The following is a 15,591-nucleotide window of genomic DNA, read 5'->3' on the forward strand; positions in this document are numbered from 1 at the left end:
TAGGCCAATGCCTTTCCTCTCTGAGCCTTCGTGTCCTGTGCAAGATGCTGAGGATCGATCCCTTTGCCTGACTCACGTGGGCCTCCTGAGTGATGTAGCACCTGCCCTGTGGTGGTGGCCTGTTCACCGGTCTCAGTGTGAGGCTGAGCCAGGATCACCAACCTTTTTTTTTAGTATTATTTTTGTTTCTTTATTTTTATGTGGTGCTGAGGATCGAACCCAGGGCCTCCCGTGTGCAAGGCAAGCGCTCTACCACTGAGCTACCATCCCAGCCCCTGGATCACCAACCTTGTTAGCCATGTTTACTGAGGCTCCTTCCAGCAGGCTCCTGACCCACTGGAAAGATGGCCATACGTGGACTCTGCCTTCCCCTGTGAGCTCACATTCTAGGCGGAGGAGGCAGAGAATAAGCATGAATAAATAAGACATTTCAGACAGTGGTCAGAGTGCATTATAGAGAACATAAAACAGAATGGTGGGACAATAGGTAGAAGGACAAGAGACAAGGGGGCTGCTCTTTGGGGATGCCAGTGGTGGGTAGGGGAGTGACATTTCATCCAAGAGACTTGAATGAAAGGAAAGAGCCAAGCACCTGAGGGCTGGGAGAAGTGTTGGCGGTGCACATGGATAAGGAAGCGGGCCAGCATGGCGGGGGTGTGGGAGCCATGCTGAGCCCTGCAGCGCCCCCTGAGTTGGAGCTGGAGCTTCCTTCCCTTCCCAGGGGAGCTCCAGGCAGGGCAGGGATAGCAGGAGGGCACAGCTGGCCAAGCAGGAGTTCACCTCCACTGGCTGCTTCTTCACATGTTTTCTGGAAGGCACTCCACTTCCTTTCTTTAGAACCATAATCCCCTTGGTTGACTTTAATAACCAGCAAGAACATTTTTCAGGCTGTTTAATTTTATTAAAAGATTCAAATTTGATGATAAATAGTGGCATGGTTGCTTCAAGCCTCAGATACAAGACTTGCTCAGCCATGGACATATTATCGACACCCACTGTCATCCCCACCGGGAACTCCCCCCACCAAGATGTAGTCAAAGACTGTAAATAATCTAATTATTTCTTGTACTTTGGTAAATATGCCAAGAACACCGTAGCTCTCTGAGACCCACACAGAATATTAACTTGGTGGTTTTTCTTTTTTCTCTTTTTTTTTTTGAAAAGAAGAATGGATAATAAGTTAGAGCAATTTGAGCAGGCTGATTGAGACCCACACAATCTCAGGGAGGACAAGGGCTTCCCTCTAAAAGCATCGTTAGCCTCAGAGTGACTGTTGTTCAAAATCTGCAATAAGAGCCAGAGACAGGAACAGGGAAGAGGAAGGAGAGGGTGAATCAACCGCACACAGTCCCCCAAACCCTTGAGCCCATCAGGATACCAGTTAATTTCACAGTGTACAGATGAGGCCCTGGGAACATAGGCAGGGTTCCTGAAGAGGCACAGCCTGTCCCCACCGTGATGATAGCCCTCTCTGAGCTGAGAAGGACACCAGTATATTAGCACCACAGCGAGGGGGCTGGGAGGGGCCGACTTTCCTGGGTCCTGGCCTCCCTGTGTTGCCATGTAGCCTGGTGATGCTGAGCTCCCCCTGGGGTGGTCCCAGAGCTGTGTACTCGGGAGGTTCCCCCCCCCCCCCCCCCCCCCGTCAGTCTGGCACAGGGAATCTGGAAGGCCAAGGACAGCGGTGCAGGGCTAATTACAGAGCATGTTAGCGCTGCTGCTAGCATTAGTATTAATTACTCTCCAAAGACTGGAACACTGCTCTCCTCCACAGACGTGCCCCCGGCATCCAGCCCAGTGTTCACTGGTGTTCTGCATGGGCGAGGGAGGCTCAGAGGCTAAAGCATACCAGGGGAGGCCACATTTCTCAGCTCAAATGGAGCCCTCTTTGCTTGCACGTGGCTCTGGAGAACTGGATTTATCCACACGAAGTGTTGACAGCTTGAGGTCTGACTCGAAGAAGCACAGGCAGATGCAGACAAATGCCAGCAGTCAGAACTCAAGAAAGACAAGTGGCCCCCTAAGAGACAGGCCCTTTGCCAGGAAGCTGAGAAGCTCTGGAAGCCCGAAGTGGCATCTTTAATTCATGGCCCCGCTTTGAGTTTGTATTGCTAAATTTGAATTAATAAACTTTCAACAACAGCCTGAAGGCTTAGCAGAGCAGTGAGCGGCACTGTCCCTAGGCACCATCTCAGGCTCTCGCTCCCATCTCAAAATCTCAAGGGCCAGGAAGGGAGGGGCAGGGAGCTCTTGGACAGTGAGCCTCAGGGTGGTCCTCTGGCTCCAGCCTGCTGGGAGACCATCCAAAACAGGAGCATGGGTTTGTTTGAAAAGTCGTGTAGCCACGAACTTGACCACCATATCCCAGAGTGTGGTCATTGGCCCCAACTTTGCAGGTGCCCTTGAGCTCATGTTTTGGGCCTCTGGGACACAGGCTGCCTGCTGAAGCCCTGGGGCCACGTGGCCGCCACAACAGAGAAGTACTGGTCCTTCCGGAGGTGGCCCAGTCCAGAGAAGGTCTGGAAGTTAAGAGGATGTCATGGCCACTGGAGGAAGGCCAGCTCTGGGAGTAGGAGCAGCAGGGCGAGAGGGGTGTCAGGAGGACACGCCCCCCCTCCACGGGGCTGCAGGGACCTGGGGGTGGCTCCAGCCTGCCCCGTGCAGAGCACCAGGGGTGCCTGGTAGGAAGTGGGGCGCTTCTCGGGCGTGTCTGGACTTGACCCGTCGGTGGGCCTCTGTCCGATGAAGAGCAGGCTCTGCCCGCGGGGGTCTTGCTCCATCTTGAAAAGCTCGTACTCCACGTGCGGGAGCCTGATGCCCAGCGGCAGGCAGCCGTTGGTGACCGTGACGTCCCGCTCGGCACCCACAGACCAGGCCCCGGGGCCCCCGCAGCTGCTCGGCTCGGAGAGGTTGAGCATGGCCGCGGTGACCTGGTCCATGGGAGTCACATGGGCTCGCGTGACCTCGAACACCAGCTCGGTGGCGCCGTGGACCCTGGCAGACGGCGTGCCCCTGGAGTAGCGGCCGGCGGCGAAGACGGTGAAGGTGGGCCGGCGGCAGGCGGGGTCCGAGAAGTGGCGGTAGTACCCTTCCCAGGAGCGGCCGGCGCCGTGGAAGGTGAAGAGCCGCGTGAGGAAGAGCACGGCCGGGCGCGCCTCGCAGCCCGCACTGGCCCAGCGGCCGCCCAGGCGCAGTGGCAGGGCCACCGGGGCGGGCAGCACGGGCGGGTGGCGCTCGTCAGCGCGTGCGATGAGCTGGCAGGCCGGGCAGGGCCGCGCGTGGTGCTGGCAGGGGAGGAACAGAGACCTCTTTTGAGGACTTGGTGACAAGGTGGGTGAGGCCTGGCCCCTCGGTGCTCATCTCCCTCCCAACCTGCTTACCTCCGGCCAGAGGGTCTCACTGCTGACCTTTGGCCCCAGTGAGCAGTCCCCTGCCCAGGATCTTAGCCTGCTGACTTTCCTACCTGGAGCTCCCAGGGGAAAAGTCTGCAGCTCTTCTGCAGGTTTCAGCTCAGAAGAGGTCCCTGAGGGGCTTCTCCAGACCCAGCGAGCCCCTACGAGGCTGTCCCCTGTCCCCTTTTGTTCTCCTCTCCCTGCTACTTTCTCCTGCCTCCTCTGACTCTCTTCCTCCATGAATAAGCACCAAAAAGCTGGGTCTGTCTCCTTGTCTGCAGGGCCTAGCACAGTGCTTGGCTCACAGCAAACATGCTTGGTGCATGAATGAGCGAGAAACGCATGGAAGTCCTCGTGGGCCTGGTGTCTTGGGGCTTAGAAGAAGCTGTCTCCCTCACACCCAGCCGGCTGGGCCCTGAAATGGGACCACTGAAGCCCATCTTGTTTCTCACTCCTGGCTCTTTGAGGCTAGAGCTATGCTAAATGGCTCCTGCAACTACTGCACAGGAAACCAGAGGCAGCTGAGACCTAGAGGGTGGGCGGGGAGGGGTCTGCTACAGCTGCCCTGGCAGGAAGGGGTAGAGCTGAGCTGAAACACAGCTCGGCACAACTTGCTGGTCTGCACAACTTGCTTGTCTGGGTCTACCTCGGTGCAGTTTGTATCTCCTCATGAGGAAAGAGTACTTTTGTCTTCCATCACCCCTTGGACAGCGAATGTGGCAACCAAGATCAGAAGCCATTGAAACAGCTGTGCTTAGGAACCCTCATGCCAGAGGTGGTGCCAAGGGGGTAACTGGGAAGTCATCAAGAGCTGCTCAGAGATGTTCATTCCCGTGCAATTTTCAGTGGGAAAACCAGTCACACCAAGTTTTCAGCCCTCTGTTGCCCCAGGCCATGAACTGATTTCCTCTCTAAGGTCTTATTTACAGTTGTCCGGCCTTACAGATTCTCCAGAGGTTGGTTTACAGTAAAACACGTCAACAGGAAACAGACGCTAAATCAAATTGTGTGGGAGTAGTCAGTCTGAATTTTGGAGCGAAAAAGCTCAGTAGAGGCCAAAAAGGAACCAGATACACATATCTTCTTTTTTCTTAAAGGGAGCTGCCCGAATTTAGCCAAGAGCATCATTCCGAAAGGTCCATGGCTTTGGAACAGCCACTTGTCAAAGCTGACCAGGGAACTAGCAAACACCCATTTTGCCATTCCTAAGGGAAACTTGGGGTCTGGGTCCAAGGGAAAGGGGGCATTTTGAGGACCTGGCTGTGAAGTTAGCTTTAGTATATATTTTCATGCAAAAACCCTGCAAGATTCCCACACATTACAGTTGGGTGAGTTTCATGCCAACCAAGTGGCATAGGGAAGTTCTGGTTTAGAAAGAAAATACCAGATGACTGAGAACCAGGGCTCTTCTTGTTTTGTATTGCCATACTTTAAAAGCTATTACTTAATCCTTATTGAACTCAAACTTCCCCTGGTTTCCATAATATAGGAGACTATACCATTTTTGGCTTGGGGGATTTTTTGGGGGGGGCACTGGGGATTGAACTCAGGGACACTCAACCTCTGAGCCACATCCCCAGCCCCATTTTGTATTTTATTTAGAGACAGGGTCTCACTGAGTTGCTTAGCACCTTGCCATTGCTGAGGCTGACTTTGAACTTGTGATCCTCCTGCTTCAGCCCCCCAGCCCCCCCCCCCAGCTGCTGGGATTACAGGTGTGCACCACTGTGCCTGCCTTGGCTTGGGGGAATATATGTATATATATATATTTTTCAGATGTTGATGAACCTTTATTTTATTCATTTATTTATACGTGGTGCTGAGAATTGAACCCAGGGCCTCACACATGCTAGGCAAGTGCTCTACCACTGAGCCACAACTCCAGCCCAGCTTGGGGGATTTTGACCCAGAGTTTGAAGACACTTTGAAAAGCTAGGACATGACTGCAAAAATGTTTGCAACAGGAAAAAGCAAATACAAGCGTTAGCCTGAGTGTTGGTTATTGGGATTCTGACTGCTAAGTCTCTACTCTAATTGAGGCATTTTAACCTGAATTCCAACTTTTGTCACACTAATGTACATTGACAGGACATAATGCTTTACATCAAAATAATCCCAGAGCTGACCCCCCCATGGGGGTAGGTGGGGATGCTAATTGGCAGAGACAAATTGAGAGTCAGCAAGCTTTCAAGGTGAGAGAGCTGAACGATAAGGCATTTCTTCCGTGGGAAATGTTGAAGGGTCCTGTCCCCCATAGATCATTTCCCAGACATCCTTCTGCAGTGCTCTGGAGTCTCAGGTGTTAATATACAAGGCCCCCAGCCAGCAGAATCCACACTTGTGCGGAAGCCAAACTCTTACTGGCCTGTGCCTGTTACATAAAGTTATTTCTCAAACAGCACATAACAGTTTCTAATTAACCCCCAGAGGTGATACCAGGCTCAGATGATTTTGGTTGAGTGTTGGCTGATTGATTAGGATTCTATATACAGGCAATGAATTTGGGGATCAAATTGGTTTTAAATTAACTTCTAAAAATGTTCATGTTTACCATCTGGTTTGGGTTGTGGGCAAGGCTTAGGCCCCAGAGAGCATAAGGTAATGACTAATTCGTTATTTGGGGATTTATCTGCAGCATTTCCTTATTTGAAATTGTCTCCCCCCTCAGAAGGGGGCTTGGTGAGCGGACATTTAATTTTATGCCTGTACATCTGGCACTGTTCGGCAGTGCCCACGTTTCTGTGTCTTGCTTCTCAATCACATTTCAGGCTGCATAGGCCACCAGGACTGGCCAGGCAGCAGGGAGGGACATCGATGGCCCCAGAAGTCTGCCTGGGGACAGGTGAACTGGTTAGCCCCTGTAGCCCTCAGGGATCTGCCTTTTCCCTCTTGATTGTGGCGCGGGGGGCGGGGGGGGGGGGCAGCAAGCCACTCACCGCCTTGCCCTGGTTTGCTAAGTGGGATTGAGCCAGAGCCGTCTGGAACATTGGTTGCCAAAAAGGGAATGATTTTGAGGTCACTCAAGGAACTCTGAGGCTGATTTTCTGATGACGAGAATTTTGTTGGGTTCCTTCTCTGCTACCCAGATCCTGGGTTTGGGGGAGGGGGTGAAAGAGAGATGGGAGAGTGGCTGGATTTGGGGTCTGTCTCATCCCCAGTGCCACCCCTGTGGACTCTGATAAACTGCTGTTCCCAGGGGTGAGAGGTTTCCCCATCTAGTTTAGTTCCTTGAGTGTCAAATACACAGTAAGCACTCAGTATATGCTAAATGACGTGAGGGTGGCCTAAGAGTTCAAAGGGTACTTGGCAGGGATGCTGAGCTCCTCCATCCTCCCCTCCCTCTTCATCTGCACTTTCAGAAAATGCTGAGTGCCTTGGACCCAAGTTCCTGACCCAGTGTCGTATACTAATTTCACATCCACTAACTTTTAACCTTTCTTCTTGTTGTGAATGTAGGCAGCAAACCCCAGTAGCATCTGCTGAACCTCTGTCACCAATGTTCCTCCATCAGTGTCACAGATACAGAAAGTATCATTGACACCCATCACTGCTCAGGCATGAGCGTGAAGAAATAATTCCTGTTCTTCGTGCTCCCGTGCAGCACATTCGGGTTTTAAGATTGAGGAACTATTTTAATGGGGTGGGTTTCTATTTAAATCAGGTGCATTTCATCTTGTGTTTTTAAAGACAGTTTTTTTTTTTTTTTTTTTTTTTTGTGTGTGTGTGTGTGGGGGGGGAGAACCTTAGGATTCACCTGCACCAGAGAGGTAGGTCTTGGAGACAGAAAAGGTCACAAGGACCACCCTTGTACTGGCTATGTGCCAGGAATACATAATGCAATTAAGGTTAACTTTCTTTCTGTTTGATTATCAGCCAAAAAAAAAAAAGGCTACTAAAACTTCTCCAAATTAGGGCGGCACCTTTGAAATGGCTTCCTAGGTTGATGGGCTTCAGGGAAGTTCACTCTGGAGTTGGGGCTGCATCTCACAGAAATCAGTTCATTTTAGACTGGGCCTCCCCACCCAGAATGCAGACCATGAGGATACATGTTAGAAACATAGGACCCCAGACCCTGCCCGACCTTCACTCTCTCAGATGCCCAGATCCGGGGGCAATATTGATGCAGCTGCACCTAAAGTTAGCGTGAGGGGGTGTCTGTGGCTCTGCTCCCAGGTCCAGGGAGAGGCCCACAATGAGATCCTGAGGGTGGTATCCAGAGGGTATGCAGCAGCCCCAGGAGGAAAGGGGGAAAGATGCCCCTTCGGTTTATTCCTGAGCATCTGTTGGCCAGACGCTGTGCTTTGGCCCCACCCTTGTGAAGGGTTTTGTACCACAGTGAGGAGGCAAAGGAAAAGGGGAGAAGGGCCAGCAGAGCTCCGGGTTGTGCTCTGTGCTGGAAAATATGTGGAGCGGGGATTGGAAGGGACATTTGAGCTGAGAAAACCCGCCCCGTAAGGATAGAAATGAGATCAGCAGGGCCCATGAGGACCAAGTCTGGGGTGCAGGGACTGTGGAAGACCAGACGGGGAAGACTGAACACGTGTCCTTCTGTGAAGGCCTGGAAAGAGAAATCTCAAGCAGGGGCCATGGCATATCCAAATTCCTGAAGCCAGGGTCAATAACGGGCACTGATGAGACAGGGCAGAAAGGACCTTTGGTAGAGACCAGGTCATGTAGGGCCTTCTGGGTGGGCCCAAAGCTCCCCGCCCAGGGCCCCAGACTCACCAGGGCACTCTGCAGTGGGCGCTGGTAGCCGGTGGGCCTGTAGTAATGCCTCTCCGCCCAGGTGGTGTGGACGTCCCCCAGGTACAGTTCCTCCACAAGCTGGGGTGCAGCCCGGGGCTGTGGTTGCAGGCTGCGTTGCACACGGACCAGGCTGAGCTCATGCATGCTGAAGCCCAGTGCTACCATGCAGTCCCCCTGAGTCCGGGTGCTCAGCAGCTCATACAGTGCTCCTGGCAGCCAGGCCTGGGCTGGGGGCAGCCTTCCCATGCAATCCTGGATGGTTTGGGTCTGATTGAGGTGCCTGATGACATCGAGCAGGGCACGGTGGCTGTGGAAGGCGATGCCCACCTTGTGCAGGTGGTAGTCTGCCTCGGTGGCACCCCGAGTGACCCAGGAGGCCCTGCGCAGGCGGACTTTGCCCTTGATGAGCAGAGAGTGGGTTGGCTGCTGGCAGGAGGCATCTCCGTAGTAGAACTGGTAGGCCCGGAAGAGGCGGTTGGGATAGAAGGTGTAGGAGCGGGTGAGGAACTCTGGGCCTGGTCGCACCTCACAGCTGCCGTGGGGAGGAGATGGGTGCTGGGTGGAGAGGTGAGACAGCGTCCTGGGGCCCTCTGTCCTCTGGGCTGGGCTTGGCCTCCCCAACCTCCACTTCTGGCCTGGCCCCCACACTTCAGTTTCCTTGGCTTGTTTGGGTCAGCCTCACTGCTGGGGTGAGTTAGGACCTTCCACCCACTGTCGGATCTTTCTAGTTCCTCTTTCATCCTAACCTTGGGCCTAACAACAGGGGGCTTTTGCAACCATCTCAGGACCTGCTGCTCTGTGAGGTCTGGGAGGCTGTGTCCTGTTTCTTCCCAGTGAGCTCCGGCACCCCCACCCTATGTCCTGACCAGCGAATGAGGGGTGCAGGAACAAGTGATCAGACGATATATAGCTTTGATTTGGTGGGCCAGATGGTTCTGTGGCAGCCACTTATGACTGCAGTTGTAGAGCTAAAGCAGATGTAGATATGGAAGTGCATTGGCCTGGTTGTGTACCAATAGAACTTTCTTTACAGAAGCAGGTGGTGGGTAGGCCTCGGCCCCCAGGCTCAATTCTACTGGTGATGCAAACAAGCTCAGAGTGGAAGGGTAGGAAAGGAAAGCCACCTGGCTCCCAGACCCATCGCCATGCCCCCTGCTGGGCAGGGTAGGCCTCTGGGACTTCCCCACTGGGCTCAGGTGGGGCAATGGGTGGATGTACACCGCTCAACTGGACTCCAACCCGTGCCCCTGTTTTCTTGGTATTTTATAACGGGGCTGTTGGAGCAGAAGAAATATGTTGTCAACCAGTAAGAAAACGGTTTCCCTTTCTTTTCTTTCAATCTTTCTGCTAGTATCAAGGATAAAGGAGCTGGCGTGACTTTAACACCAACCTTTTTTTTTTTTCTTTTTTCCCCAGTGAAGAACAGACTTGGAGCCTTAGGTAGGCCATGAATCTAGAGCAAATCTAATTATGCTGTTTTGTTTCATTGAGTTTCTTTTTACAGTTACTTCTTATTTATGGCAAGTGGCTCTGCTCTTCGTATAGGGGTGATATTGTGCTTCCTTTAAAAATAATTATATTACACTGTAAATGTGTGCAGTTTACTGTATGCCAATTATACCTCAATAAAGCTGTAAAAATGAATGATTATGTTTAAGTAAATAAAGGGAGTTGGTTTAAAGAAAAATAGCAAATGAGTACCAGAACAGGTGGTGGTTAAAGATGGGGAGGGGCGCCCACACCCCAAAGGCCACTGACGAGGCCTGGGGAGTGGAGAGATTTGCTCAAGGGATGCAGCAGGTCACACTGGATGTCTTGGTGGTCCCAGACTCCAGAATCTTTTCCACATTCCTCCCAGAAAGCAACAGGGCTTGCCTTGAGAACATATCAGGGAACTTTCTAGGAAGAAAGTTCTGGAAGAAATTCTAGAATCTGTTTTCTGACTCATCCCTTGGGTTCTCCAGAGTGCTGTTACCTGGAGGAAGGAGAAGCCTAACACCTGTGTCCCCTCCCCATGCCCTGGTTCGGCTTTAGAGTGGCCTTGACAGTGTTGCCTGGACCCCACCTGGACTGGGGAGGGCGGAGGAGCCAGCCCCGGAAAAGCCTGGGAAGAGTCTGAGTGGCTCTGTGGAACTCCCGAGCCTCCCTCCCCGCAAAGCACTACCAGATGTTTGGCAGTGGGGTTTCTCCATGAGCTCAGGAGGCATATGGAGGACACAGAGAGTCCAGTCCTTGACCCCAAAATGGGACTGACTAGGGGGCACATCAGGAGGGATGCAGGAGGAGGAGGCCACAGCTGTCCTACTTTCTACCCCAGCCCTGGGATGGGGGAGCTCAGCTGGCTGCAGCAGGTTTGTGGGCCACAGATGAGGGCCCAGCACAGAGTCCAGGGCTTCAGAGTGGCCACCAGCCTCTGAAACGTCAGTGGAGCCTGTCTGTGAGGAGACCAGCATGGGAACACCAGGCTCTCTGGCCTGCCACTTCCGGCCTCAGGGCCTTTGCCCCAGCTGTGCCCTCTGCTGGGCTTCTCTCTGGCTCTCTGGAGGGCAGACTACTTTTCTTTCAGCTCTTAGCAGAATATCACCCCCTATAGAAGGCTTCCAGGTCATTTGCTTTACAGCCTTGGTTTTCTTTCTTTCGCTGCAGATCTCGGCACCATCTCAAGTTGCTATCAGTTGTTTCTGTTTGGGTACTCAGCACATGCCCCACTGCTGAGCCCTTGTGCCCAGCTCACAACAGGAACTCTCTAAGTATCTAGATAATGGGGCTCCATGTGTTGAATTAACGCATCTCCTGATCTGCTGTCATTGGCAGGGGTGTGATGTCCCAACAGTCCCTGCCCCCAGGTGCCGTCTGCAGAGGGGAGGTAAGCCATGTGCTTAGCACCTACCAGACCTCTTGGGAACTGGGTACACTGTGTGCACACATATGGACACTGAGGCTCGGAGAAGAAGTCCCTCAGCCTAGGGGTCTGTGAGGACTTGGGGGTCTTACCCAGTGGAGATCCAGGGGCCATCAAGGTGGGGGGGCAGAACTGCAGTGATGGGCATGCCTTCAGGCGTGGGTGGCTGGCAAGGGGGCTCCCAGCGCAGGTGGCCACTTCTCACTTCCCCGGTCACTTCTCTGGTGCCAGCTGCAAACCAGACAGATCTGGATCAGAGATGTGTACACCCCAGATACACCACCTGCCTTCCCTACTCTCCACCTCCACCCAGGGATGTAGCTTGGGAGGCCAGAGGAAGCCCCATAGCCTGCCTGCACCTCTACCTCATTCCCCAGGGTGACCATTCCCCTTTCCCTGCCTGTACCTCCACCTTGTCCACCAGGTTGTCCAGCACCCCTTAGACTGCCCCCAGTTCTGGAGGTACTCTGCATGTTGGAATTCCTAGAATCAGTTTTCTGACTCATCCCTTGGATTCCCAGTTGTGACCACCCTGGAATGCAGGCCTCCTTGAGGGAGGCTGGCCCAGATTCTTGGTCTGGGAAGCCTCTGAAAATTCGGCTCTGGGATCCAGACTCCTAGAAGCCCTGCCCTTCTGCAGGCCCCCTCCTGGGCAGTACTGGACAAGGAGGACTCAGATCTGAGGAGCCAGGGCAGTGGGACCCCAGTCCTCCCCCAGAGCAGACCTCTTTCCTTCACCGAGGAACCCAGGTTCTGCTCCACCTCTCCAGCCTTGCTGCCCACACCAGGCCACTTACTCCCTGTCCTGTTCCAGTGCCAGGTCTTTGGTTTGTCCATCTCTATCTGTGGGACCTAGACCAGTGCCAGCTTGCTGGGTGGGTGGTGAATGAGTGTGGGCATGGCCCACCAGCAGAGGCCCAGTGCTCCTGTAGAAGGCCACCTTGCAGCCTCATCCCTAATCCTAGGCAGGAATTAAAATGTCTTAGAAGGAGGTGGTCAGAGGGTGGTTGTGAGCAGCAGAGTCATTGCACTGGGCTCCAGGTCCTCTTGGGGAATCCCCCATGTGCCCTGCCCTGACCCTGCAATAATTGAGCCAGGGCGTGGGATGGCCACTATGATTTCCAGGAGTTGTTATGAGGTGCACCCAGGACCTTCAGCTGCTAAAGAGCAGCAAGTCCCTCAGAAACTGTCATCCTCACTCAGAGGCTGAGGCAACCCAGATGGCGGGATGCTGTGGGAAGCTTGGCAGGAGCAACATCCGAGCATTGCAGCATCGGGCTGTGCTCATGGGGCCCGACCCTGGCCAACCGGCTGCTGCAGCTGCTGTCCTGTCTTGTCCTCCTCTGAGCAGTGGCTAAAGTGGGTCAGGAGCAGCTGAGCCTCCAGGGCTTCAGCCCAGGAGGTGAGACTTTGCCAGGCAGGGCCCTGGGAAGGGTCATGAGCTGAGAGGTGCCTGGTCAGCACATTGTGCCCTCTTCCCTGTGAGTGTTTGTACTTTCCCATCTGGGTTTGGGGGACCACGAGGCCCCACACAGCCCTCTTGGAGCTGTGTGATTGGAAACAGGGGCCCCAAGCTTGCTGTGCCCCGGTGACCTCTCAGAAAAATGAAGTGGAGCAAATTCCTCTGCCCCCGGGAGGTTGGGAGTCCCAGTCAGGGTCCGTGGGGTCCCCAGTGCCCAGCTGAGAAAGCAGAAGTCAGGCTGCTGATGACATGGACGATGACAACAAGGCTGGACTTCATGCACGTGCGCACATCATCCGGTCTGAGGCTTCACGGTCCCCAGAAGAGCCAGAGTATGGTCCTTCTCCAACGGGCTCATCCAGATGGGCCCAGCAGGATGGGGATTGTGACACTCACGTGTGACAAAGCCAGGACCCACACACAATGTTCTCCTGGTCAACCGGCCCCTCGGTTTCAATCAGCCAAACTGGAGAAATGGAAGAAAAGAGCCAATCCAGGCCAAGGTGTCCTCCCACAGACATGTTGTCGTGAGAGTACCTGAAGCTGCTCAAGGCAGTGGAGCAAAGGCCTTGGAAGACAGAAGCTGGTTGCTTTGCGTGGCCCTGGCACAAGGCTAACATGCTGAGGGGAGCCCGAGCCAGGATGTGGGGGCCAGTGAGGCATCCACATTGGCCCTGTCCTAGTGTCACCCCCACCCCCCCAGCCTGCACTGGGACAGGCTGCCTCAGGGTCGGCACCTCGCAGGTTTGGCTGCGTCTTCATTGGAAGACGCCGGGTCCCCCGGATTCAATTCTGCAGGTTAATTTGAACATCACCGGTGTCAATGAAACCTGTCTGCAAGTGTTGATTTGAAGAACAGATGGAAGCAAGGCGAAGAAAAGGATCAGGAGGGGTCAGCCCGACTCGCCTGGTAGGAAAACTGAGCTTGCATCTCAGAGCGAAAGAGCGGGTGGCCCTGCAAATTATATTTTCATTGTTTCATGAAAATCGGTGTTTTGAGAAAATGCTTTCTGTTCCAAAGAAAACAAGCCTCCCCCGACCCCGCACCCCTCCTGAAGGTACCAACGCCGTTTTTGTCACGAATCCTCAGATACTGTGTTCCCGCTAGCCGCGTTTTGGTTCCTCTTGTTTTTCTGGGAGAAATTAGGATTTAATTATGTTAGCAGATTGTGAGATACGGTCAAGCCTCGCTGTCTTCAGAACACGCACACACAGCATAGGACACGACCGTGGACCTTCTTTGTGAAAACACCCGGGCCCCAGCACAAAGCCGCCTCTTGGCCGCGGGCGAAGCCTTGACTTCAAGGTTGCAGAGATAAGCTTAACCAATTAGCAGTGACTCCGTGACATTAGCTCAGTTGCAGCTTTTGGGGTGGACTTTGATTTTCTTTTCTTTCTCTCCCGCCTCTCTTTTTCTCTCCCACAGAAAAGTCCTAACTAGATAAACAACTGGAGGCAGATGAGCTGGGGCTGGGCTGCGCAACTTCTTACAAGGACCTGATAGACAGAGTTAAATACAAGGACCAAATTGATTTTTATCAACCATGGATTTTTAATTAACAGTGGTGTCCACTTACTGCCATTCATTATTTACTGTTTACTCACTAATTAAAAATTATGCTGCTCTTGCACTCATAAGAGCAGGGACATTTGAAATTAGATAGCATCGTTCAAATTACCTGCAGAATTAAATCTAGAGTGCCCAATTGCTCAGACCAGACTCCCAGAGCTGAAAATATGATCTGCCATGGTCCACTGTGTGGTCGTGAGTCATAGCACCAGGGACAGGCCACTTGGACACACGAGCATATGGAATCTGCCTAGGGATTCAGGGGAGCGGACACTTGCTGAGCTCCTACTGGGTACGGGTGCTTGGCTAAGCTTATCACCAGGGCATCATCACCATGGTGACCGCGTCTACCAAGCATGTACCGTGGGAGTCGCCTTGGTCAGAGGCTGTTTCTGCGTCATGGCCATGACCCCTCCAGCAGTCCCAAGGCAGGTGGCGTGTCCACACACGAATGCGATGCTGTATGGAACAACGGATCTGCACAGCCACCCACCACGTGGGTCTGTTGATGCCCCCTGGTACAGACGAGGAAACAGAGGTTCAAAAGGGTGAGAGGACTTGGCTGTGGTCACTCCTCAGGCAGTTGCTTCTTGGACAATTAAAGAATGCAGCAAATCACATCTAACATAAAATTCACCACTTTGACCATCTGCAGGAGTATACTTCAGTAGCATTAGTACATTCCCCACACTCTGCAACCACCGTCTCAGTCTAACCCAGAACCTTCCTATCCCCTGAAAGCAGGCCCACACAGCAAGCACTCCCATGTCCCTCTCCCCATGGACCATGGCAACAGCATGGTTGCCACGGACTGGCCTGTTTGTACAGGCCCTCCTCTTACTTGCCGTTCACAGCGATGCCGGCAGGTCAATGTAGTCATCCCCCTGCAACAGAGGCACCCAGGAGGCTTGGAAAGCCACGCCCTGTCCAGGTCCTCTGTTGGGTTTCCTCCCAAGACCTGAAAGCAGGAGGCGTGGCTCAGGCAGGGTGGAGGGCAAAGGGTGGAGTGGGGTCCCTCCCTGAGCAGACACAGAAAGATCAGCTCTTCGGTTGCCTTCCTTTTGGGGACAAAATGGCATAAAAGAACCATTGCCCCCTGTCCTCACAGGTCGGGGCTGAGGTTGGAGAAGTGCAGCTCGTGGGAGGGGGTGGGTGAAGGGGTTTAGGTGCCACCCTGATTCCTTCACACCCACTTCCAGGCTGTTAGAAAAGCTGCTGTGCAGAGCCCATGTTACTGAGCTTGGAAAGGGGGTCCACCTGAAGGGGACTTTCAAATGTTAAGTAATATTAAAAAAAAATATTTCATATGCAAATCAAAACCTCCCTAAGATACCATCTCACTCCAGTAAGATTGGCAGCCATTATGAAGGCAAACAACAACAAGTGCTGGAGAGGATGTGGGGAAAAGGGTACTCTTGTACATTGCTGGTGGGACTGCAAATTGGTGCGGCCAATTTGGAAAGCAGTATGGAGATTCCTGGGAAAGCTGGGAATGGAACCACCATTTGACCCAGCTATT

General features: G+C 53.3%; 1 protein-coding gene across 1 annotated transcript in view; it reads right to left on the reverse strand.

Moving 5' to 3' along the window:
• Positions 1-2,537: 2,537 nt before the first annotated feature.
• The window catches only part of APCDD1L (APC down-regulated 1 like), a gene marked incomplete at its 3' end in the record, with an annotated part of 52,328 nt that continues 39,274 nt past the window's right edge, over positions 2,538-15,591 (reverse strand). The window contains exons 2-4 of the mRNA XM_081289354.1: positions 11,133-11,271; positions 8,118-8,670; positions 2,538-3,284 (exon numbers count right to left, since the gene is read on the reverse strand). Of these exons, the coding sequence (XP_081145480.1) occupies positions 2,538-3,284; positions 8,118-8,670; positions 11,133-11,271 (1,439 nt within the window). The remainder of the gene's footprint in view (positions 3,285-8,117; positions 8,671-11,132; positions 11,272-15,591) is intronic.

The sequence above is a fragment of the Spermophilus citellus genome, assembly GCF_964194105.1.
Source record: "Spermophilus citellus genome assembly, chromosome: 4".
NCBI lineage: Eukaryota > Metazoa > Chordata > Mammalia > Rodentia > Sciuridae > Spermophilus > Spermophilus citellus.